Here is a 25,922-nt window from a genome sequence, read left to right as displayed (position 1 = left end):
TGAGAGCTACACTTAGCTGTAATTAAGAGATATAAACACAGCCTTTGAAGGTTGCTAAGTTAATTTCCAGTCCTTCATCACAACTCCAAGATGGCAAGTAATGCACATATACAATAAATAGAAGTACACTATCCCTTTGTAAGTTTTTGTCATAATTTACACTGTAAGAAATGTTTATACTTGGAAGTTATTCACCTTAAAAACACTTCCTGACCCACATAATTAAAACTGACTGGTGTATTTACATAACAATCACAAGGAAGGTAAATTATTTGTAGAAAATCCATCTGAAATCACAACGGAACTTGACACAAGTAACTTACCACTTTTAGGCAGGACTTCTAGTAGAAGTAGAAACTTCTGGAATTTTTAATTAAAATTTACAAAGTTTTCTTTATGCTGAAATATTTCAGAGAAAAAAAATCACAGAAGATATAAAATCATAACTTGCTGCAAGGACACATACTTCAGGAAAAATATCTTTAGAGAAGCCTGCTGAATCAGGCTTGAGTATTTCTACCAAATGAGATAGAGACAACAACTTTGTTTGTGTAATTTTTACTATACATTTAAGCAAATGTTGTATCATCAAAATTGATTTACATTTTTGTGAAAGACATTTATTGAATACAAAAAACCCCCATTGCATTCAGCCTTCTTATAAATGATTATATGCAAAGAAATTCAAAGTGTATGATAATTAACAATCTAACTGGCTGAACATTTTCAGAATTTAGATCACTTATGAACCTTTATTTCCCAACTGTACAATAATAAAATTCAAAAATATGCTTTGTCTTTCCAGCAATACTGTAGTCAGAGGGATTCTTTGCTCATGGCGTTAATGGCAGCCCACACTTTGGCGTCTGTTGGTAGTTCATAATTTTAAGTGTAGGACTTTCCATATTAACAACATGGTGTATGGAGAAAAGAAACCTAAAGAACAGAAACTTATGCAAAGAGTTCACCTTGATCCAAAAAGCTGTGGGCCAAAGTTCAAGACTGCAGACTTAAAAGTACCATTGCACGTGTTGAGGCACCAGGGCTCAGGTTCAGAAGAGCTTTCGCACACGGAACAGAGCTTAACCACACACTTAGCGATGCCTGGTGCAGAAGCCCCACTGTGGGCTTCCAAAGCTCTCAAGACTCCCAGCTGCACATCCTGGACACCCGCTTCTGAGACGTTAAGCCATTAAATCAAGACACTAAAATAAAAGATTTTGTACAAAGTGAAATTTGAAAATTTCCCTGTAGACTTTAGAGGGATTTTATTTAGTATGTCAAGCCATTGAAACAAATGTACCTGTAGTCTTTGTACAAAGTTAAATGCTGAAAAGCTTAAGTATAAAACTACAGTTTCATTTCTGTACAAGGTAAGATGGGAAAAACACTGTAAAACCTCAACTCATTTGTAGTTTCACAAAACTTCTGTATCCCACTTTTCATCACAGCCTCACTGCTGAACAGTGACATTTCATGTCATAAATCCTCCAAGATTACAAGATTAAAAAACTGATTTGCACAAAAGAAATCTGAAATAACTTTATATACACAACAGAAAGCCTTTTAAAAGTACAAAAATAACATCTATATGCGAATTAGTTACCATGCTCTAACAGTTGTCTCAGTGCCTACACATGCAAGACAGTAATCCAGATTTAGAATAACTCTGCATCTGTAGAATGTATCAGAATATAAAAGACATTAACATGTGATTAACTCTTGGTATTTTCAGAATGGATATGTATTCAAAATAGTTTTTAATAACCAATACTGCGATATTCCAGTCTCTGCATGTATATCCACAGATAAACAGCTCTCATCTTCATCTTAAAATCTTCTGCAAGCTAGTAAGGCAGACTAAACTATGATGTCTAATGAATCTAATTATACAAAGCAATTCAAAATGTACAAAAACTATAAAAAGGGAACGCTTATTGCCATGCACAAAACTTAAGTATGTTCAACTAAAAACTGCATCAAATGCATGTTTAGTTTAAAAAAAAAAGATACACAACATGATTTACATCAACACTCTTTGTATTAGATCAGCAGAATCAGCTCTGACTAAATACCACAAGGGTAAGACACTTTCCTTTTGCTGGTGCCTATCAGATCTTCAAATCCATGGGAACATAAAATCAGGAATCTTCCATTTCCCACAGTCAAACCAGATCATGAAATCAACTGAAATGAGAAGTGTATTAGTTTTCTCCTTTCTCTAAAACCAATTACATATAGCCTCTCCTTTAGCATCAGACTATGAAGAAAATACTCTACTTTTGCTATCACAAAAAAAAAAACCACAAAAAACAAACAAGAACATCCCTGCATCAGACAGATTGCTCTTATTTATGCCTTTTGGTGGTAATGACGTACATATGTATGCACAGCACACAGGTACAGCTATGTTCTAGACAGCCATGAATTATTTCAACATCTGCAAATAAAGCCACATGAAAAAAGAAAAACTCAAAGGCAGCATCATACTGTGCTCTCAGAAGCATGTGAAGAGAGGCACATGCAAAGAAAACCTATTTATCTTTATCCTTTTTGCTTTCTCTTATTGCCAGAGCTTTCTCATCTGCAGAGCTTATACAACCTCCTGTGTTATCTATAAATGTACATGGTCAGTGCATGACTTGTGTGGCAACCTGCAGCCAAGGCTGCAATTAAAAGAAAATGCATGGCTTTCAGACAGTCAGAAGTCAAAAATACTGTAACTATAGTTTTAGTTCTGCTTATGAAAGAAACTCATGAAGTAGTACTGAAATGCTATCAAAAAAAAGGTGTGGACCAGTTATTTTAGGGAGAGGAATACAGGAAAACACTCTGCCCCCCCCCCAGAACTATTCAAATTTATCAGAAACTGAAGTTTGGGGTACCTCCAATACTATACAGGAGGCTATTAAAACCAGTGTAAAAGGATGCCATGCCAATTTTTAACAGACTGCAAAAAACTATAGAAACTTTTCTAAACAATAAGGGTCTTTACCTCTTTGACTGTTTTTTTAATGAAGTCTTTTCTGTCAGATAAATCATAACTAGGATAGTTTTCGTACACCTAAAAAAAAAGAATAAAAAATACAACCTCAAGTTACTTTAATTCAATGTGTTGTATGAATAGAAGCAGCTTAAATGAAATTAGGCCAAAAATTGGTGTTTTAATTGACAGTAGTACAACTGTCAAAATTCCCTCTGTTATAGTAAGTGATTTTCCTGCTCTAATTTTCATCACAAAAATTAAATGCATGTTTTTTTTTTTTTTTTTTATGTTTGGTCACCAAATAAATTGGTTCTATTATCACAACAGATAAACGAATGGGAATGCCTATCATACCATGTCAGGAAAATTAAGAATTTCCAGGTTTTGTCTTACATGCTGTCTAAGTAGACAGATGCCTCCTGCATTAGGGTTGGAAGCTAAAAATAATAATAGGAAAAAACAAAACCCAAAGGTTTTATTTGTTTTTGGTAAAAAAGTGAAATTGTGATCCTCAAAGTCACTAACATAAGAGTCAACATATTTAAGTGCTACATTACAACTACTCTTTGGCTAACCACCAGGATTAGGGTGTGGAGAGATACCACAGAAACAACAACTAGATGCCAATACTGACAATCAATGCAGAATACTTTATTCCACTACAAGTTTCAGACATTCTGGAATGACTGTAGACATGAACAGACGTTTGTACAGGATACAAATGTACAGTTTTCTCCTAAGATGAACTGCTGGTTTAGTTTTCTTAAGATAACTTTGTGGAAGTACCAAGAAAACAAACATGTGAGTTAAATGACTGTAGAAGTGCCAAACTAACGGTATTGTCTGCGTGGTGGTTGCTTCCCTTTTCCATCCACGTTCCTTCCTGGCTCCTGTTCTGACGCTTAATGACTCCTTTGCTGAACCCATTGAATTCACTAACTCAGCTGACAACTATTCATCTTTTGGTGGCAGGTTAGCACTGAATGGACTCAAAGAGAATAGAGGAAGAGCAAGGTGAGCAGGAAAAATGTGCACAGAGCAGGACACAGCCCTCCCCCTTTGACAGTAGAAAACTGCTGCACTATGTCAACAGCTCTAACACTTGCAGTTTTGTACACAGCAGTTTTGGAGGTAATACTGCTACTTTCCACATAGCTCATTTTGATTTAGAGATTTCCATTCTTGTGTGGAGCATCAGTGCTGCATAACTTAAAATTAAGGATCACCTTGCTGTAGCTGTTGGTAAGTAAATAAATCAATGCAAAAACACTGTTTCAGAAAAAAATTATGCAGAGCACAAGCCACAATTGATTAAAAAACGATCACAAAAGTTTGTTTATAGACAACTCACTATCTAAAAGAAAAAAAAAAAAGATTGCAAAATCATTTGCTTACCTCCTTGCAAATTTGTTTCATTGTGACCTCCTCCAAGTTTGCATTGGCCAGCAATTTCTTGACAGTTTCCTTTAGTTCTTCATCTGTGGGTGGTTTCTTCAGCTTTTTAATTAAAGGTTCATCATCTGAACTATCCTCGGACTCACTTTCTAAATATGAAGAATAATTTGAGTTGTAATACAAGATTTTAAATTTGCCTGCCTTCTTCTCCCAAAACAGAAGTCACCAGAACTTTTCCCAAACAACTGATGCAGATGATCTCCTCAAAATGCTTATCTTGCCAGACCATTGCTTTAAAATCAAAGCTAGTGCTGTCAGTATTACCTTTATTTAGGACTCTGCATCACTGTCCATGAACTACTAGTTTACAAATCAGTATGTACTCTAGGAAGTATGGGACCAATTACACTCATCTATCAAACTAGAAAGAAGTTTATTATAACGAGGCTTTATGTACCTAACAGTACTTATCTGCTTCAAAAAGGAGTTTTGATTTATTTTTCCCCAGCAGTGCTGCCCATTAAGGTCTTGTAATTTTGTAATGTTGTAAAAATAAACATGCCATCAGAAAAACTATGCCAAGAGGAAGTACAGATAAGACTCCTAAAATCCTTTCCAGAAACAAAAAAAATGAGATTGAGTGACTCTAACTTCCACTCAGTTCCTCTACTCCCAGAGGAGGCACAGATCGTCAGAGCAGATGCCAACACTTCTACTGAATGAGCATTCAGAAAGATGTACTTAACATTTTAGTTTTTGTAGGGTGAACATACACTCAAAACAGAAATAGAGTAGGAATAAAGAAGAAATGATGCTTACTTTATGTAATGTACAGCTATATGTTATAGATGTGCTTTACATGTATTTGTGATGGCAAAATGAAATGTACACAGACACAGAATCACATTATTACTACCGGCAGACAAACAAAAACTGAGTTCAGCACAGGCTAGGTAACTGCTGAGAAATTAGGCTATGAAAGAAGTTTAGCATAGCTCTATGACTGGGAGTTGTGACTGTCAACACACTGACAAACAGGGCAGTCGGTCTGAATTGCTGTGTGTTCTGTACCATACGTGTGCTGGTGCTGGCATTAAGTGAACTGTCAGCAGCATCCGGATACGTGCTGGATTAGTAACACAGAGCAACTGGGACAGAGGCACGGCTGTTTACTCATAGCAGGTCAGAGCATTTAAGGCTGGGAGGGACCTCTGGAGATGATCTGGTTTAAGCTGCCTCTGGGAATGGGGACAGTGGAGTGGCTTGCTTGGCTTCCTGCAAGAACACCTCCAACAAAGGGCAATGCTACAACTGCTCCAGGCCCCTCTTCTGGGGGAACACCCTCATGGTGAGGCTTTGCTTCTCCTAACATACAACTGCAACGTCCCTGATGGCAGCTCATGCCTGTGCTTCCCATCCTCTCACCGCACACCTCCGATCAGAGCCTGGCCCTGCCTTGCCTTTCCTCTCCCACTCAGCAGCCGCAGGCTGCAGCACGGTCCCCATTTACCCAGCTCTTCTGAAGGCTGGAGGAGCCCAGCTTGCTCAGCACCCCCTGCAGCGTGTGCTCCAGCCCTGTCACCTTGCTGGCCCTCCCTCCACTCCAGGCTGTCCGCACCCACCTTGTACAAGGGAGCCCAAAGCTGGGCACAGCACTCCCAGGGCAGGCTGACAAGTGCTCAACACGGGGCAATAATTAATTGCACTAATTCCCTCAGCCTGCTGGCTACACATTTGCTGAACCAGCCCAGAGTGTCGTTGGCTTTCCTTGTCACAGGGGCACACTGCTCACTAGGGCTCAGCTCAGTGCCTGTAGGAACCATTTCCCCCTAACGCAGGTCCTTTTCTGACAAGTTGCTTCAAAAGAAACCAGTCTGTCCCTGATAACACTGCTGGAACCTCTACATGGTATACTGAATGTGTACCTTCTATGTATATTGTCAGATATGAGAAAACTAAGAGCAACAGGATGCACATACAACCCCTACCTATGTTACCAAAACCACATTGGGCTGCTGAGTAAGAGGCACACGCAGCGGGATATACAATAAAGTATCAATTATAAGATTAAAGTCCCTATAGAGGCACTAACAGAATTTCACTAATATTCTTCCAGCAGAAGACAGAACTAGGTCGATACTTTCAATGATCAGGCAAGTAAAATATGTATGCACATAAGTTATATAAAGGTATACCCAAAACAGAACATTTTTAAAATATTACCATTTCAAGGAAAGACACATCAAGCAGCAAGTCCATTATTTACCAGATTACGTTTTCCTTCATAACCAGGTAAAGAAACCTGCCTTCTAATAAACATCTCCGTTAAGCTATAAGACAACACACCAGGAAAGATTTAAAGCATTTACCTTTTCTAGAACTGTTCTGATTCTTTTTAGTAGTGCTGCTGTCTGCCTTCTTGACGTTAGCACCCTTCACAGCTTTCTTGGGTTTGGAAGTCATCTTTTTAGACTTTTCTCTTTTGGATGCTTTTCTAGGGGCCTATAAAGAAGGAAAACGGAAGATTAAAATCGTGGTTTCTAACTGAACAATCCATTCCCCTTTTCAACAGAAGGGATGATTTCCATTGTTGATACAAACTGAATCAACAGATTGCTAGTAAAATGTAGTAACTCAATTTCTACCTCTACACCATAGAGGGAATATGTTCAAATTTTTTTAAATTTCACGTTGTTCCTCTACACAGACTCAAACAGCTAGAACTTTTTGATGATATCAGTAATTTAGTTGTGCTACAACGTACCATTTGCAATTCACTAGCACAGAATGGTTTGGGTTGGAAAGAACTTTAAAAAAAACACCTAGCTCCAACCCCTCTGACATAGGCGGGGACACTTTCTTTTAGATCAGGTTGCTCAAAGTCATAGTTAGCTGTAACTAGCTTATAAAACTTCTTACACACAAAAACCAGCACATTAATTTCTAGATCCTATCACTCCCTAGGACTACATGCGACTAATTCTTTTCGCACTAGTTGAGAAGAACTGCATGTGCTAATACTTAATTTGACCAGTTATTGTGATTAATAAACTCAAAAAGTTACTGCATTAAGTTACTACCAGCAGGGGAAATTGGGAACATTAATACATACTGATGTCTTTATACATATAGACACTATCAGTGCATTGCATTTTTGGCACAAAACTGCGTGCTTAACACACAAAAATCTTTACATAGTATTTCAGACAAGGCTGAAAACTTTCCTCACAGAAACAAATAAAAAACCTTGAGCAGGAGTACAGAGAAGGAACATCATAAAACAAAACCAATCAACTAAAGTTACTAAATTCATAAGTAATTAACATTTTAAATGGCAGTGTAGTCAACTGAGCAAACTATCACACCTAAAAAAATTACGATTAGTTCATACAACTTTCAACCACTTTTCCCATTAGTACCTGATACAACCCATGAAACTAGTATTCAATAAACCAGAATATGTCTATTTATATCAGCTTGCTTGCTTATAATCACACTTGCAACTATATAACTACACAACAGTGATTAAGTAAAGAATTCAGACCTTCGTTGTTGAAATTCAGGAAATACAATCAATAATCACCCCATTAACTTCTGAGTTTCTGTTGAAGTTCTATCACTAGCTACAAAGTCAAAGGTTAAAACCAGCACTCACATTTAAGCTTTTACAAAATTATGCTCCCTCAGCACACAAAAGTATTTCAGACATTTTCTACTTCCAGGTAAGATTTAAAAAAAACAAAAACAAAACAAACTGCAATCAAGAGAGGCTCTTAACTCTATTTCAGCCACTCCATGCCCCAGAATCCAACAGAAATGGGGTTACAAAGCAGATACCTTACCTGCATCCTTCAACCTGTAGTATGTGAAGGAGTATCATAAACCTAGCATTTTTAAAATGCTGTCATCTCAAAGTTGTACAAAGGTACACATTTACTACTTCACCATTTCCTATATCCAAACTGATCTGACACAACAGTCTTTTTGTAGTAATTAAGCTTTTGTTTCATGCAAATCAGCTTCATTTTCCAAAGACTACAGTGCACTCAGCTATTGCCTGGCAGACATCTAACTCCTACCTTTTGAAAGAAGACAAAGAAGACCCAGTTAGATCAATAGGGTTTACTTTTTTTTCCTTAAATACTCGAGTTCTTGAAAAAGTTTCTAAAAGCAGACTCCTGGCTCTGAAAGCCACGTTCCTTTCCTCACAGCAGGAAGACTGTACTGCTGAAGAGATGAACAAATATAAAATTAACTTTTAGCATTTCAGCCCTCCTTTGACTTACTATTTCTGGGGGAAGAAATTTAGAAATTAAGTTTGTTTTACGGAGATGTGAGGAATTTCCTTGAACAAACTTTAAAGTTAAAATGAGCACCTGTCAAAATGACAGTGTTTGCATCAACAGTTGAAGTTACATACATCAGCTTTCTAACAAAAGACTTTTGTTACTATTTTCTACAACTCAGACTATTTACTTAGGGTTACACTTGCACTGCAGTAGAGGGAATGCAACCCAAGTAAATAATGGTCACACTTTATAGCCAAAGGCTCTGTAGCTTACATAAAGAATTTTCTTTGACACTAGTTGACTAATTGCTGTTTGTTTCAGGGCTTTGATTACAGCTAAAAAGGCAGTACTGTCTAAATCAAAATACAGCATAAGATGGAGACTGTAGTTCCTTCTCATTTCTTTTTACCATGCTTCAGGCACAAGGACAAATCAGTGGCATCTGTACACTTACAATGGCTCTCCGTGTGCCTATTCTGTAAGTACTGGACTGAAAGGGAATGCACATAGAAAGATAGCTTGAATTTAAATATAAAGTTCATTTAATTTCTCTCCTTCTATGGAAAACCGAAATAAATTTCAAAGAAAATACAGAAGAACTACAAATAGCGAGGTGAGAACACTCTGGAGACTGCAGGGATCTCTGTAAGGCTGCTTACTATGTTGCTCCCTTTACCTTTGTGATCCAAGACACAGAACTCTTAAAAGAGAAATTATGACACAATCCAGAGGAAATGTGGAACCCAGATCTGGAAACAATGCAGCTGAGTAGCTTAGGGACATCTACTAAGTTCAAAGTTAACTCCTAGATAACCAATCAAACCCTACACACATAGACACACACTCAAAAAATCCTAGAATTTTTTCTCTTTTAAATGAAAATCATATTAATAAAATCTTCACAAAATGATGTAAGAATTAAGTTAACAATTAAGAATAAGTTTCAATTACACTTGAAACCCTGACTGCTCCTAAACGACATAGAGCAAATGGTTTGTACAGTGTGTATATATATATATACAAAAATCAGAACCTTTGCCTTATTGATTCTCCAATTTTAATGCACAAAGAAATCATGACAATCCCTCAAAAACTGAAGATGTGGTCCCTTTTCAATGTTTCACTTTCAAGCCATTCATTCAGTAAAACATCACTTACCTCCCAACCTTGGGTGTTCCAAGAATTACCAATTGATAACAACCACAGTGACAAATTGCAGACAAGTATTTTTAGCCCTATGTTGAAAAACAACAACAAAAATCCTCATTACCTCCTCTTCACTTTCTTTTTCCTCTGAAGACTCATCCTTTTCCTTCTTTTCATCTTCCTCACTGCTAGATTCATCTGACAAGATCTCTGGACACTTGGTGCGTTTTGCTTTTCTTGTTGTTCCAGTGCTACTGCGCTCCTTTTTGCCACCTTTACTTGGTGTTTTTTTGGACTTTGGCAATGGCTGAGAGACAGGGATGTGTTATTCAAGTAGGAATACAAAAGTGAGTTTTGAAATGTATAAATACCTCCAAATCATGTGAAAGAATGCTAAGTACAGAGGTCTTTACATTGTCATAACAAAAAAAAGACCAATTGTACATGTGACTTTTATACCATAAGCAGAAATTAATAGTACAGGGGTAAATCAGAGTAAAATGAAACTTAAGTTCACTTATAAACTAAGCATCCCTTTTACTCCCATAATGGAACAAATCTTCCACTGTCAAGGACTAGGGAAGGGAAACAAGAAAGAACAATTTAGAAGGAATCTTTTACATTACCCACAAAGGCAAACTTTTTCTTCTAGCAACAAGTTAGATGACAACTTTCCAGGTCATACAAAATTGCATTTTGTCGTCACTTGGTACCAGCGTGCCTAAGGCAATATGCTGACTTGTTCCTATTAGTTACCACTGTATGCTGGGAATAAATTTAATTTCCTGAGCAATAGTCTGACTAGTTAAGTATTGATTTTAGATTGAAAACTGATTGTTGAAGACGATTACTGATAGTTTAGTAGTCTTGGCAGCTGAATGCAGTGCATTAGAATATATAAAGCAAATATTCCCAGCCCTGCAATAAATTCCATTTTGAGTGTGATTACACACACTTGTCAACATGTGGTGTGCCCAGGTACATCTGTTTATTTTCCTGTGTTTTCATGTTTTATTTCTTTGCTCTGACACTTTTTTTTTCTTTCCTGATTATGTATTATGTGCATTCTGTCCCATCCACCCACAAGGCAGAAGCCACTTATGGGCTTTAGGTATGGATGTTCCTAATTAGCTTCACACATGCTTTTCAGTGGTAACAGTGTATGACAAGTGCTCCTACATGTAAGCATCTTCTATCAAAGTTCTCACCCTTAAGATCCTTAGCAAGCTTGAGCAGGTACATTTAGGATGTCTGCAGTAGTAGTACTACGCACTTTCAAGAATGGAGACAACTGCATTTTTCACTAGAATAGAGCTATAAAAACAAGTGTAGCAATCTGTATCTCACCTTGCCTGAAGATTTTGGGTGCATCAAGAAGTTTAAGATCCTGGTTACCAGTTCACTGTTAACTCCCGATCTTTCCAAATCAAGAACTTCACAGATACTTTTCAACATCGCATTTCTAAATCTGGAGGTAGGAGTAAGAGGGGAAAAAAAAGGATTCAGTATCACTTCATAAATGATAGATCAACATTTAACTGCTGGAAGATGCTGCCTGGCTTATGTCTGCAACCTGAAATTCTTCCATTTGTTATGACTGGCTATACTGGCTTACATTTTTAAACCCTTTCAGTCCATAACAACCAAGCTGCAGCCACTTCTGTTGATAGAGAAGGTGCTTATGTGAGGAAAAAGTTGTATTTTTGAAATAGGTGTTTTTGCAGTGGAAACACTTAAAAACAAATAAACAAAACAAAAAACCACCTATTTGTTATGTTAGTTGCTACAAATCACTACATTTATTTGACAACAGTTCTAGGAATAATACCATACTTTTAATATACAACGAGCAGAAATGGTTTAGAGTTTGAAGAAGACAGGTTGTGAGACACAGAGGGGTGAAAGGGATGAAAGTTTGCACCATGAATGGAGTGCAACATAAACTTTGTGAAGCAAAATTTTGAAAATAGAAAGAATGTAGAGTATGAGTCAGACTATATTAAGTAGCAATAGAGATTATTACTTTTTTAACATTTCCTCCTTTTTTTTGTATTGGTCACTTCCTTTTTCAAATGGAAACCCACTGAACTGACCCACATTCTTCTTTAGGGAAGCAACCTAGAACAGAACACACAGATTACTTTCCTTTAGGGGTACCTTAAAATATGTCATCCAATTATGTTTGTTAACTTTTCATACAAGAAAAATCCGTTCTAGCATTTAGCTTTCTGTTGATGAAAGCTTATATCTGCTTTCAAAAAATATTTATACAGTTTATGCTTTCGTTTACCTCATGACAGCCTATGACTGATAACTACAACAATTAAGTTCCAGAGGCCTTGATTAATTTTAATAACTTACCTGGTAAAATCACCTGCCATTTTGAGCTTGTTTAGAATGCACTGCATTATTATTTACGTTTGCACAACTATGATCACTGGAAGCCTGTCACATGATTTATACCATGTATTTTGTTATAGAATAGTGAGTTTGGCTTTTACTATATGACCTACTAGGGAGATTTGCTTTATTTGCTTTTTTAGTCTTCATAGGATTGTGATCGTATATTTGAACCTCTTCCCTAGCATGACCAATTTTCACATTTACATACCACCCAATTTACTAGGTTGACCATTAAACCTTCAGTCTGAACAGGACTGAACCTTCATTGCAATAGCCCTTACAGTTGGAAATGACTCCCATTTAGATCCTAAACTATATTACGTGCTTTGATTTTTCTCCAACTCCTCTAAACAAAAAAGCAATTTAAAAGAATCCCCAGATCTTATTCTTCTGAGATTTTTTAACATCATCAAGAATAACTTGAAATCACTTTCAACTGGATTATAAGTTTTGTTTCTGGTGTTACTCCATTAGTTTAAAATTTTACCAAAGCTAAGCTCCTTTTCCCAAGAAAATAATCTTTACCCAGCACCTTAAGAAAACAAAGGGATGATACCGGTATGTTTTACTGAAAATGTTAATTACTTTCCAGAGCACATACAGATTGTGCATACAAAACAACACCTGATCTTCATGACCTTAAAGATCTTTCTGAGCTTCCTACTGTTCTGATTATAGCTTTGGATGAAACTGTGCTGATATATAGTCGAATGGAATCTATTTTGAAGCAACTAAATATATTCTCATCTTTTAGGTCAGAGGCATTGCTTTCACAAAAATTAATGGAAATACAGTAAATCTTCAACATATTTGAGAATTTTTCTAGGACTAGGAATATTCTTATAATATAACTGTAACTGAAGGCAATAAAAGCAGTATTAAATAGTCCGTAAAATACTGACTCTGGTCAATGAGCGATGGGGCATACTTTGTGTTATAACATAAGCTTTCAACACAAGGTTGCAACCTATCACGTTTTATGTTAGAAAACAAGCGTTACTGAAAAATGAGTAGAGAAACAGAACAGATACAGTTATTTAAGAGAGAAACTTTCCATGATAAACAGGTGATGATTAATAGGTGGAAGATATACACTGTGACATGACAGAGTTCTATCTCAGTCACTTCAACAGACGATGCTACTGGATATCCACAAACAAAACATCCTGCAGGTGTATCAAAACTTCGCAGGAAATCAGAAGATTGTTCTAAGAATACATCAAGGGCAATGATTTGTAACCAAGCAACTAAGGCAGCAGGATGCTGTGTAAGCTCAAAAACAACGAAGCAGGATTTTTCATGCTATGTGGACTGTGTATAAGCTAAGAAAAGTACTTGTACTTCAGTGGCATGAAGTAGAGCAACTGGAGGTTAAGCAAACCAGTTTACCTTAAATAGGTTTGTTACACATAAGCCATGCATAATCAGAATGAACCAGACAACTGAAGGGGTGTTTAGGTGACCTGCTGGAGAGCAGAACTTTGCAGGGCCACTTGTACCTAGGGAACCATATCAGTAGTGTACAAGGCAGAAATTGCTCAGGTGACTGCATCAGAAACCCCACGCTTTGGGTAGCAGGAACGTGGACACCTACTGAATGTAGCGAGGGTGCCCTAAAGACTGAGACCACAGGGACTCTAGAGCAATCCTCTTTAAGCAACTAAGTTCTCCAGCACTAATGCCCATAAGACTGTATGTGAGAGGGCAGAGCAAGGTGGGGTGGAATTGCATCCAAATGCAGTTTGAGAGGGAACAGTGAGAGCTGTATTTCAATTGCAGTTGTGTCTAGCTAGTAAGATTTAAGTGTGTTAAATAGCAATTTATATCATTTTGCACATAACTGTGAAACTGCTAATAGTCATGTGTCTGTCAGTTGATTACATTATACATTAATAATTGATTTAGTAACCAATAAAACAGTATAATGGAGTTGTTAGTTTCTTAGTAGCTCGCTGCAAAACAATAAACTTTATAGTCCCTTCAATGAGTCATGCCTCAGACCTGTGAGTTAAAGTGGGAGAGAGGGACTCTGAGGTAATGGTATCCCAGTACCACCACTGGAAGAAGGTTAATGTGTTAATGTATCAAGTGTAATGTAAAAGTGTTAATGGTTTCAAGAAGGATAAATGGATGCAGTTTCAAACCTTCCACTATAAATAAAGCTAGTTAAATCAGGAAGTTACCTGGTTCTGTCATTCCACCTTTCAAACCAAAATTAAATTCCACTGCAGAACAATCCAAATGTTTGCAAACCTCTGCATGCACTGAGCTAGAAGTTCTCTTGTTTATTGCCACACTGAATAAATACCATAATTCACAGAAATAGCTTTTAATGAATATATATTGTTCTTTTTTTCTGAGTACTTCAGATAATGGATCTTTGCTTTGCCATTTAAACAAGCATTGCATTTGCAGCAGTGGTCCAAGACACTATAACTAGCATGCACTTGTACTACTCAGTTCTTGATTTCTGTGCTAGCTATTTAAGTTTCCAGAAGATAAGAGCAGCTTAAAAATAAATTCCTCTAAATACAGTAAGTGCATTGAAATGGTAAAGTTTAATCTGCCTTAATTTCCCAATGTCCATTTCATTCCTTTTAGGAAAGAAACTGGGTCATACTTACTCTGAAATTTAAGGCAAGATCAATGGTACTTAAAAGGCTCCAAGAAAGATTTGCTGTTATATGTTTAGGTCTCAATTTTAAGATATATATATATGCAAGCATATCAATTTTTAACTAATATTTTTGTTGAATCTTATTTTAAATAAATGAAAAAATGACTATAAAGTCTTTACATATTAATGTGGTTTTACTTTCTCTTGCTTTGTGCATGTTAAAGGAGAAAATGATGAGGTAGGTAACAATGTAGTGGAAAGCACTAACAGGTATCAAACAAAAGAAACTGTAGTACTGAGAGAAAGCTATGTTGAACAAAGTAACTAGACATGGAATACTTTGACTATGATTTGCACATCAGCAGTTTTACTATGTGACTCAAATTATTTCCAACTCATCCTTGTAAAGGAACCACTCCCCTGCACCCAAAGAGGGGGGAAAAAATAAATCTCCGTTCAAACAGGCTTACAATTCAGTATATCTTTCCACAGGATTTTTAGAGAGTAGTTCACAGAAGTTAGAAATTGTGGGCTTGATTAACTATTCCTGTAACATTTGTTTTCTAAGTAGTTTGTAAGAAATGACACTTAAGAAGCAGACCCACATGTGCAAACGCAAAAAACTTTACTACAAACCTTTTCACAATGCATAAGAACTAATAAATATACAAGATTGATATCAAGTTCTTACAGTGCCTGGCCTGTTGTAGAGGAGTTTGTGCAGGTTCCGAAGTTCATCTGTCTTCTTTTTACTCAAGAAGAATTGTATCCTTTCAATTTCGCAAAGTTTTTGTCCTTTTCCTGAAACAGTTAAAAATCAGTTGTGATTCATCACATTTATACTTATGTATGTATTTACAACTTCAAACAGCTATAATTTTTTTTTTAAAAATGAAGAAGTTATTTCAGTACAGCATCAGACATAATAGGTCAAACATTAGAGAGGGCTTTTCCTATCAAATAGGCACCACAATAGTGATATTTTTTCTCTTTCCTATTTGATACTACCTATACCAGGGTTCACAGACTTGGCATTTCTTTTTATTCTAGATGCTCCTGTAGTTTTTAGTGGTGGCTAGATACTGAAGAACCTATTCAAGGTTAAGTTTAAATATTACGCAACTCCCATGGTTTAAGAGGATATTAGAGAATAAAAGGTAGTTTTCATATAACTATAATGGCCTTACTATTTTAAAACATATCATGATTGTTAGGTCTCATCTACAACAAATTAACAGTTTTATCATTTGAGAGGTTCCGTCATAATTCCCAATACTCACAATTCTTATGTGAGAGGTCAAACTTACCTGGTGTAATTGTAAAAGGTTCTTTTTGTAATGAGGACACTTGCATGGTCAACCGGTCTACCTTCTTCTTCTCCCTTTTTCCTTCAACAATAAGGCTCTTTTCTGCAAAATACGGTTTCCTTAAACACAGTGTTTTTCATGACATGACCAGATTCCACTGTAGTGATAGGCAATACAACTCTGAATCATTGCAATGGCAAACCCTCAAAAAATAAATGATATAACCAAGTACTATTACACTTTAAAACCTTTGGCTAAAAGGTCAAGGGGGTTTTGTAGATCCATATATCAGTCTCTAGTTCTTAACTACAACCCTACATCCAACCTAACCTCACTGAGAAGACATTTCCTAAAGAGAACTGCACCTCATGATGGAGATGACAACACCATTCATTTTCAGAATCCTAGCCTTCTGTCCTTTCATCACCTTTCTTAGGTATAAAGCTTTTTTTTTTTTTTTTCCAGTCCCCTTGCACCACCCCTGGCCCCCACAGGCACAGTTGCACTCTTTGTGGGAGAACAATGCTACCAGATAGGCAAAAGGGGAATCCATCTTGCCTGCAGCCTTTTCCCACTTGCTGCACAGGGACCTACAAAGTAGTATCATATCAGCAGCAAAAACAGCCCTCCCACAAGGACACTGGGACTGTACTAATCCCCACACAGCTGTGCTGTGCTAACACTGTGCAGAGCACAAAACTAGTGTCACCACTACTACAAGGATATTATTCACAATGATTCTGGTACTGATCAATCCTTCTATTGGAAAGTGTCCCTTCCTACTGGAGGGGTGTTAGAACTAGATGATCTTTAAGGTCCTTTTCAACCCAAACTGTTCTATGATTCTATGAATATGTTTAGATTGTTTTATCTATACATTGCATATCACTACTTTAACAGTACCAAACAAGGACAAAAGCCCCAAGGCTTCACAAACCTAAACATTTCATATTAAAACACTTGACCTCAAAGCACCTGTCACACTATTTTTAGCAGATAGTGCTGTTCTAGCCTTCATAACAAAAAGCAGCTTCATAACGTGTATGTACATAATCAAAACTGGACAGGTACCTGCTGATAACATAGCAGAGCATACTTTTGCATATACAAGAAAGAGCTGTTTGTAAAAACTTAATTACTCTGTTGTTCCCCAAACAGCACAATTTTTCTGCTACCTCTCCAGAAGACGAAGCTCCGCTCCTTTAGGAACCTAAGGCCACCAGTGACATGCTTTTCACTATGCAGTGCTGCAGCTCTGCTTACACGGATGCTTTCATTTGCAAAATAGTTGCCTAGGGATTTCACACCAATGTTATTGCATGGTAGCTCCTCCATCACAGCTGGCATTCCTTGACTACCCTCCGCAATTACATGCTGCAACACAAATCCCACCTTGTCACTCCGATACCACAATTTTTACTGGTAAAATTAGTTGCACAGAATTCTCCCACCACTATAAATAAGCTTTGGTACCAAATAAAATAATTCACAGCAGTTAGGCAAAATATCTGTATTATTCCAAAAGTGTTACTGGCAGAAAAAGGATTCTTTCTTGGATATGTTTTTTTTTTTTTTGCGTGAATAATTTGATACAGGATGCTGCACCTTACAATCACCTAAAAGTTTTTCCAGCCACAAAAAAAAACCAACACACTAGTGTGTGAATCCAAGATGCCAGCAATTCCTTCATTCTTGCTTGAGGAATATCAGTGTTGCTGCTTCCAGGTTTGTCTGTTTTAGTCTACTGGGAAATTATTTATGATCCAAGAGAAAGATGCACTGTAGAATCTTTTAATATTTCTTGTAACATTAGCTGAGAACACATACAACTGCATTCAATAAGCTAAGAATTTCTAAAACACAAATTATTCAGTAGAAAAAAACAAGTACCCTTTTCTTCTTCCTCCTCTTCTTCCTCCTCTTCATCTTCATCACTTTCCTCAGCTTTGTTTTCAGCTTCAGGTTGTTTCTCGTCTGCTTTCTCAGACGACATTGTATCTTCTTTGGATGAAGCAACAGAAGACATGGTGTATGTTTCTGTAAAAAAAAACAAACAAACATGAAAAACATAAAAAAAAAAAAAAAGCACTTTTTTTTTTTTTAAGTATAGTACAATTAATGTCACAGTGCTTCTACGGAGACTGGTTACATACTTTAAGACACAAACTAGACCATTCTGCAGATACACAATGGAATAAGTTTCCGAAGTTGTCATCCATCCTGCAACTAGCCTGGTTAAGAAGTTTAAAACTTTATCAGCTCTTTCCACACATGCGTCTGCAAGCATGCTTGGTGAAATTTTCAGAAACACCCACTCAAAGCAAGTGGCGCTGTACTAGAAAGAACAGTAGAATTTTAAGACGTCACAACTTTAGTGCACCATGTTATCAGTTATTTCTGGTCATAGTTAACTACGCATATAACTCCCCTGATAAATTCAGCAAGCTGGGTATTTATATGAGAAATCAGAAAAGTGAAAAAAAAAGTTACAAGCAATTTGGCAAAGTAAATGCTGCTTTCAGAATTCAAATAGCTATGAGACAACTTTGGGCTCAGAGATGCTTTTTGGTTTTAACATGCAAGTCCACAACAGAAACTAATTAATGTGCCACATTTAACATATTCAGGAGTCTTTTTCTAGCACTTCAAGTGGCTTAAGTTTTAAGTTAAATACCTCAGTCTAGTGAGTGCCATTTCCCTCGTGACAGAGAACGCCTACCTAACAAAGGACGACACCCCTACCTCTTCTGTTTATAAGACTCTAACTTTCAAATTCATTCACTGTTCACGCTTCTGGAACACCATACATCACTCGTTTGAGGTCCTGAGGAAAAATATAACCTTTTTTTTTTTTTTCCTTTTCCAAAATTAAAGTCAGTATACCTGCAAGAGGTCAAACTCAAGGAACAACAACTAAAACAGGCAGACGGGTGGAGGCTCGCAGGAGGCAGCGAGACCATCAGCTTTATTAGCGAGAGGACAACGCAAGCCTAGCCCTCTGCGTTAACCCACCCGGAGAAAAGGCATCTCTGGGGGCGAGAGCTCAATTTGGGGGTACTCGGGGCGGTGCTCTGCCAACACCCGGCACCGGCTGCCCTCCCCTCCCCTCCCCAGGCAGGCAGGGGGCGCTGAGGGAAGCCGAACGCTTCGTGCCCCCTCAGCGTGAGGCGCGGCGGCGGCGGCACAGGGAGCGCCTCAGGAGCCCTGCGGCGGGCGGCCCGGCGGCGGGGCGGCCCCGCAGCGGGACGGGAGCCTCGGTGCCGCTCCCTCAGCACCGGAGGGGCCTCCCCCGGCGGGGGCGGCGGCGCGGACCCACCTCAGCTCCGGCTGCAGCCCCGGGGCCGGTGCCGGTGCCGGGGGCCGGCGGGGAGGCGGCGGCGGCGGCGAGCTTTTCAAAATGGCGGGCTCTCGGCCGGCCAGGAGGAAGCGGGAAGGCGGCGGCCAATCAGCGCCCGCGCCGCCGACGGTGACGTCAGGGCAGGGCGCGCGCGGCGGGCGGGCGGGCGGCTGAGGGGACGGGACGGGGAGGGAGGGAGGGAGGGGAGGGGAGGGGAAGGGAAGGGGAGAGGGAGGGGAGGGGAGGGTGTTAATCGCCTCAGGGCGGCGGTTAAGGGGTGAAAGCGGCCGTTGGAGGGGGAGAGAGGGAGGCAGCGGCTTGTGGGAAGGGGATTAATAAAAACAAACAAACAAACAAACAAACAAATAAAATAATTAAATAAATAAATGAGCTCGTTACAGCTGTTTGCCTTGCGGCGATCGGCGTGGGCTCGGTAATTAAAACCCACGGGAGGGAGCGCTGCCGTTCGCGCGCTTCGCCCCCCCAAAAAACCGGGGCTGGGTGGGGAGCGAGCCTGGACCACCCCCCTCCTCCCCCCCCATTGCGAGGACAGAAGCGCGCTTCCCACGCTCAAAAGTTTTTAAGGGTGTGCAGTCAAAGCTGGTGGCACTTCAGTAAAACAAAACAAAATAAAATAAAATACAATAAAACAAAATAGATATTTACTGATAACACGTAATTACAGAAGCCCCAGGCACGCAGTAGGCAGCGCGCCATCCCCAGGCGCTCCCCTCATTACACGGGACCCGCAGCCCCGAGGCGGCCGCAGCGGGGGGCTCCGGGCGGCCGCTGCTGTCACAGCCGCCCCGAACGGCCCGGCCCGGCCCGGCCCGGCCCTGGGGGCTCCCCCCGCCCCGGTTCCGCCGCTCCCCGCCCGCGGGGAGGGCGCGCAGGGCGAAGCGAGGCGAGGGGAGGCGCCGAGCAGGACGGAGCCGCCGCCGGGCTCGCACCCCCCAGCCCCCGGGTGAAGGTAGGGCCCCGGCACGGTCCCCTCAGGGCCGCTTCTCCTCAGGGACGGTCCCGTCCCGGCCCCGGGAGCTTGTGTTTAAACGCGGGGTTGTCGCGGTTTTGCCGGGGTGCGAAGAGCCCGTGGCACATCCCCGGGCGTGGGGCGTGCTTCGCCACGCCTGAGGTGCGCAAGCTGCCAGGGCAGGGGGAGGCTGCTGCTGGGAGAAACCTCCCCGCTGTTCGGCGGATTTATCGCCGATTAGGTGAACAGGGCTCATCAATAAATATTTAAAGTTCTAAGGATTTACAGTCCGGAGCTGTAACAACTCTATTGACGGTCTAGAGAAGGAAATCCTACCTCCTATAAACGTGTGTGCATCTGCATGTGACAGCCCAGCGACTTCAAAATTCCTCCTCTGTGGAGATTCCTCTGTAGGAATCGTGCCTTATTTTAAAATAAGCGGAATTTCACACCGAGAATATTCACGGTAAAATGTCTAAGTAGCATCGATGGTCTGGTTTAGACTTAACAGAATCCAGAAAGTCCAGCATGGGAGCAAAACATTTATCCTCATTTCACCTCCGCGCCCGGCGTTTCCAGGCATTTCTCCTCACAGATTATATAGTTATTCATTGTTTGACCAGGGCTTTAGGTTTAGTGAAGTGAGTAAACACCAGGTGGCCAAGTTCTGCTCCCAGCCCTGACTTTACGCTGTGGTGGCTCCGTTTGGTTCAGTGCTGTTATTCTGGCTTTGCAGGGCTGCCACTGGATACTGAATTTGTTCAATATTTTGTGAATTTTTGTGTCATATTTTGTGGATTTTGTCAGCTTAAGCCAGGCTTCTAGCACAGGATTTATTTATAAATCGGACGATACACACTTTAACTGATAATTCCCTTTAACAGGACTTGCAGAATTGGAAGTAAAGATATAACACGTGATTTTAGTAGAGGCAAGAAACCACAATGGTGTTTTGTGTGGCTAAAAGCCGTAAGCATTCGGTACTGATGGCCTTCTTCGTGGAAATGCTGGTATGACAGAACTAAAAGCTTTAGGGAAACTATTTTATGTGCACACATAAATAGCAATGCCAAGATGAGAAGGACTTTTAAAGTTTAAAAAAAAAAAAAAGTCTTAAAGAATTCCAGTAATGACATTCTGAAATAGAGACAACTTAAATATAGGAAGCTCATATTTTCCGCTCTGGTGGCTGGACCTCAAAGGCGTTGCAGATTTCTGCGTCTAGCATCCCCTTAAAGTGAGGTGGGCTCCACCGTGGTCTAGGACCCCAAGGAAAGTTAGAGGAGGCTGGTATAGAGCTGCAGGGGCCATGAGATTTACAGCTTTGTAAAGCAGGTTCCTGGTTTGACCTTGTTCTGTGTAAATGCATCTTAAGGGTTATTTAGGTAAAGTCTGTCTGCAGTGTAAGAACCTAGACAGACATTTTAACTTACTGAAGGCTGTGAAGGGAAAAATGTGCCAACATCTTATATAACAGAAATGTGACATTTAGGTGTTGGTTATTAGAAATAGCTTGGCAAAAGCTTACTTAAACATTGCCATACTGCTTTAAGTGGAAAAAAAAATTGATAATGCTTATTTGAAGTACCACTTTTGATAGCGGTATTCTTGTTTTGAAGAGGAAAGATGGTTTAAGGCTTAACTGGGAGTGTGAGGCTGAAAGAACTGCTTGTCATCTAAAGGGGAAAGTTAAGGTAAATATCCTGAAGTCTCTGCTGAGCTGCAGCCCTAAGCTAAATGTTGTACAAAGGTAAAAAGTCTTTCATTGTGACTTCTGTGGCTATGCTTCTTCACCATGTTTCTTTTTCATTTATATTTTTTTTTCCAGCTAAATCTCAGTTGATTCCTCTCATTTAAAGTTTGGAGCATGGTAGATTTGCTTTGACATGCATTCATTACATAGTTCCAAGAGGCGTCCATACACAGGGATGATTAAGAAGGAGTGTGAAAGGAGGAGTACATTTAGGCTGAGAGGACTGAATTGCGCCTGCTTCCTCCAATGGATTTAGCTGTCTGAGGCCCATCATTTTGGAAAGTGCCATTGTATAGCGCATTTAAATGATGTGGAAAGGTTTGAAAGCTGTGAAACTAACCATGCCTGCCTAGCAGCTGTGGACATACTGATAAAAATGTCTTCCTTCACTGAGGTTAAAATAAAGACTGCACCCTGGTAATTACCAGATAAAGCAATCTGGATTACGGGAATTAAGGTGGGTAAGTGAAGAGTCCACCTGATGTTTTGACACAAGGAAGATTTCCCTCACAACATGCCTGAATGAAATTCAAGGGCATTCAGTACTTTAATACGGTATGAAGGAACAAAGACGCTGGCGTAGGAGTGATTAGAAATACTGTGATGCTAAGGGGATGGTGGCTGGATATTTACTGGGAAGGCCACAGTCATGCAGAATTCAAGTTCCCCCTAATTTTGTTACAAGGACTTCATCTGTTCTTCATGGAGGAAGACACTGATTTAAACTCACTGATCTTGAGCAGCTGCTCTGCCTTTTTTAGCTTTCTGTGCAGAAGAGAAGCTTGTAGTCTTTGCAAATGTTATTGCTTCTTTAAAGAGAAAGACTTTTTCATATTTCAGTCTTTATTTCATGGCCATAACAGAAATAGATTGTGAAGTCTTCCTACTGGAAACAGTATGTTTGCTTGTGCTGAAGAATTTTAGAAAACACTTGGTCAAGATTTAAGTTGTTTTATACCAAAGTATTGTTTATTGCTTAAATTCTCATCTTTGAAAAAGAATAGTAGAAAGGCTTTTGGAGTATGGAGCTAGAAGACAAGTTTTCAGTCTTGTGTTTGTGTGAATCCAAGAGTCACTTTCTGTGTCATCAAAGACAAGTTTGTGAAGATCTCCCTGCCTGGGTTTTGCAGGTATACTGTTGAGAAAATACTTAACAGGAATATTCTGAAGCATACTCGAAAAATGCAACACTACGTGATGCCTAGTGAATGGAAGCTATAGGATCTTCAAGTGTTCAGTGGAATTGTGTGTGTACGTGCATTTTAAGTAATTCCTACAAAGTTGGACTTTCTCCTTGGTGAAAATATCCAAACACAAAAGTATGCAGTTACTTAAATGCAAATCAGTACTTTAGTTATTTTGCTTATTTTTTAGGCAATATCAGGCCACTCTGTTACTCAATGTAATTCCCCAAATTAGACTGTTCTGCAAAACACTCTGGTTCCTGTAATCCCTGTACAAGTCAAAACTGTTGCAAGGATGCCAGAGAAGGCAGAGCTTGATTGCCTGAGGATGTGTGATTCCACTTCTAGAATGTGGACATTACAAATAGACCTTCCAGGAATAACGTCACATCACTACCCACACACATCTGTGGGTAGTTGGTCAAAGTTTCTCAGAAACTTCACAGGCTAGCTAGTTAATATTCATCTCTTGATTATATATATACAAACTGTGTAGACTGATTAACAGAAGAGATCATAATTCTCTTGGAAGAAGAGTTGATTTTTTTTTATTTTGTCTCACCTTTTCCAATATCCTGTCCTCTTCTGCCCCATGTACATTTGCTGTAAATAAAGAAATTGCTATTAATGGAATACTGGATTTCTCCACCTATTTGTCAGTTTTAAGTGAAACAACCTTGAAGACCCCAAATTTGGGATATCTGCTCAGGTACTCGGGTAGTCTTATTTTTTCCCCACTTTGAGTCTCATTGAGACTATATTATTGCTTTTGCTTAGTAATTGCTTATTATTTTACTGTCATTTAATAGCAGAACTGGGGATAAGCTGCAGGTCTGCTGATTAATGATGATTAATTCCCGTTCACACTGCCTAGACAGTGGAAGAAAAATGGAAATATACATCTTTCCTATAAAGAGCAAAGTAAACTTAGCAAAGTGTACAGCCCCACAGGACCAACATGGACATTTATCTAGAGAAACGCTTATGATCTAGAGAAACGCTTATGACCCGTTCCAGCTCCCTGAGTGGTTTTGCTGTCCATGGAGCAGCAGCCTCACTGTGCTTGATGCATCAAGGTGAAACACCACCAGTTTTGTCTTCCGTGATGTTAGAGGTTGTGACCTGTGACAGTTGTTGGACGGGAAACCAAGCATATGTTGTATATACGTGTATTCTATGTAAGGTGACCTACTTCTAATTCCAAATATTCCCATCTATGTTTGTGCATGTCTATGCATTTTATTATGCAAGTGACTTCAGAACGTGCGTCGTCTGTGCTTTTCAGGATTTCAGCAACAAGCCAGCAGTCAACCAACTGCTGCTGTTGGTACCCTGTTGTCAGGGCGAAGAGGTGGTAGTGAGTAAAATGATCCACAGGTCTGATGTCTCTTGCGTCCTCCCTCCGTGCTTCTAGGTACATCGCAGGCAGATTTTAAGGAAGACTTTGAAATGCCAAAAGAACCTTAAAACTGGTGTTTGTTCCATGTGTTGGTTAAGGTGATGATTTTTTTTAGGCATATGCTGAGCAACCGTCTCTCATAAATCTTATGAATGGTCCAGTATGCACAGAGATGTGTGGCTCCCAGTAATTGTAAAGGATTTCAGAATTCATAAAATGGGTCTTGGTTTTCTTCATATTTTTCAAAAGCTTTTGGAGGGTTTCAGATACTGCTCTTCCCGGCTTTTATAAAAATAGTTTCACATGACACTTGATCATTTTTCTGGATACAGAATCTTTGTTGTTACAGGTATTTGCTACAGTGCTTCGGCTTTCAAGAAGGTGTTACAGCATATGAAATTACAAAATAAACATCATAGCTTCCTCACATAGTTATTTTAGAAATAAATTGAAACTGCTTAATTTTGACAAAAAATGTAACTGTCAAACTTCCAGCAAATCCTGTGATTCAGGGAAATTTTCTGCTGCTTTTTGGAGCAAGTCGTGCATAACTGCATGGACGTCTTTGTGGGACAGACCACATTCTTACTATTTTTAAGCATTTGTTCTGGATATTGAAGATTAATATATGAAAATCAGATGAAGGTTGAGAGCAAAGTATGATACTTTGCATAACGCCTGTGCTTTGAATTCAGTTGGGTTTCTCTGAAATATGTTGGTACGTTTTTGTTATATACTAGCTGCTAGTCCGTAGTGCTCTGCGAAATTGAAAGCTACATAAGAATTTTCACCATGGTTTTGCGGCTGAATGTGGGCTTTGCAGCTTAATGAATTATTCTCCTTTCCTGATGGAATTTTTCTATTTGGTTTTAGTCCAGAGGTTAACTTTCCTGGTAAGCTGATGGGAAAATCCTTTGCCTGCTTTTGATTAAAAAAAAGAAAACAGTTATTTTCCTATTTGAAATGTAGCAAATGAAGGAGGTTGCTATAATATACATGTATATATATAAAACAAGCAAACAAACAAAAATATATAATTTGATATTATTAACCTGGCTATTTCTCTCTGAGAGTTTAATCACTTTGGATATAAAACAATGAACAAATACTTAAAAAATAGATATATCTGTTGCCTT

The 25,922-nt window shown here is 39.1% G+C and overlaps 1 protein-coding gene across 1 annotated transcript; it reads right to left on the bottom strand.

Annotated features, from left to right (window-relative positions):
• Positions 1–1,223: 1,223 nt before the first annotated feature.
• DEK (DEK proto-oncogene) lies at positions 1,224–19,488 on the bottom strand. Its single transcript, XM_032182905.1, has 11 exons — positions 19,460–19,488; positions 18,034–18,180; positions 16,144–16,245; positions 15,528–15,637; positions 11,840–11,934; positions 11,164–11,284; positions 9,941–10,123; positions 6,751–6,883; positions 4,382–4,530; positions 2,996–3,064; positions 1,224–2,187 (listed from the first exon to the last, which is right to left on the bottom strand). The coding sequence occupies exons 2-11, from the start codon at positions 18,167–18,169 to the stop codon at positions 2,176–2,178; spliced, it is 1,110 nt and encodes a 369-aa protein (XP_032038796.1). The 5' UTR covers positions 18,170–18,180; positions 19,460–19,488; the 3' UTR covers positions 1,224–2,175.
• Positions 19,489–25,922: the final 6,434 nt, after the last annotated feature.

The sequence above is a fragment of the Aythya fuligula genome, chromosome 2 (assembly GCF_009819795.1).
Source record: "Aythya fuligula isolate bAytFul2 chromosome 2, bAytFul2.pri, whole genome shotgun sequence".
Lineage (NCBI taxonomy): Eukaryota > Metazoa > Chordata > Aves > Anseriformes > Anatidae > Aythya > Aythya fuligula.
Note: the sequence above shows the minus strand (reverse complement) of the source record. Positions and strands in the feature narration are given on the sequence as shown.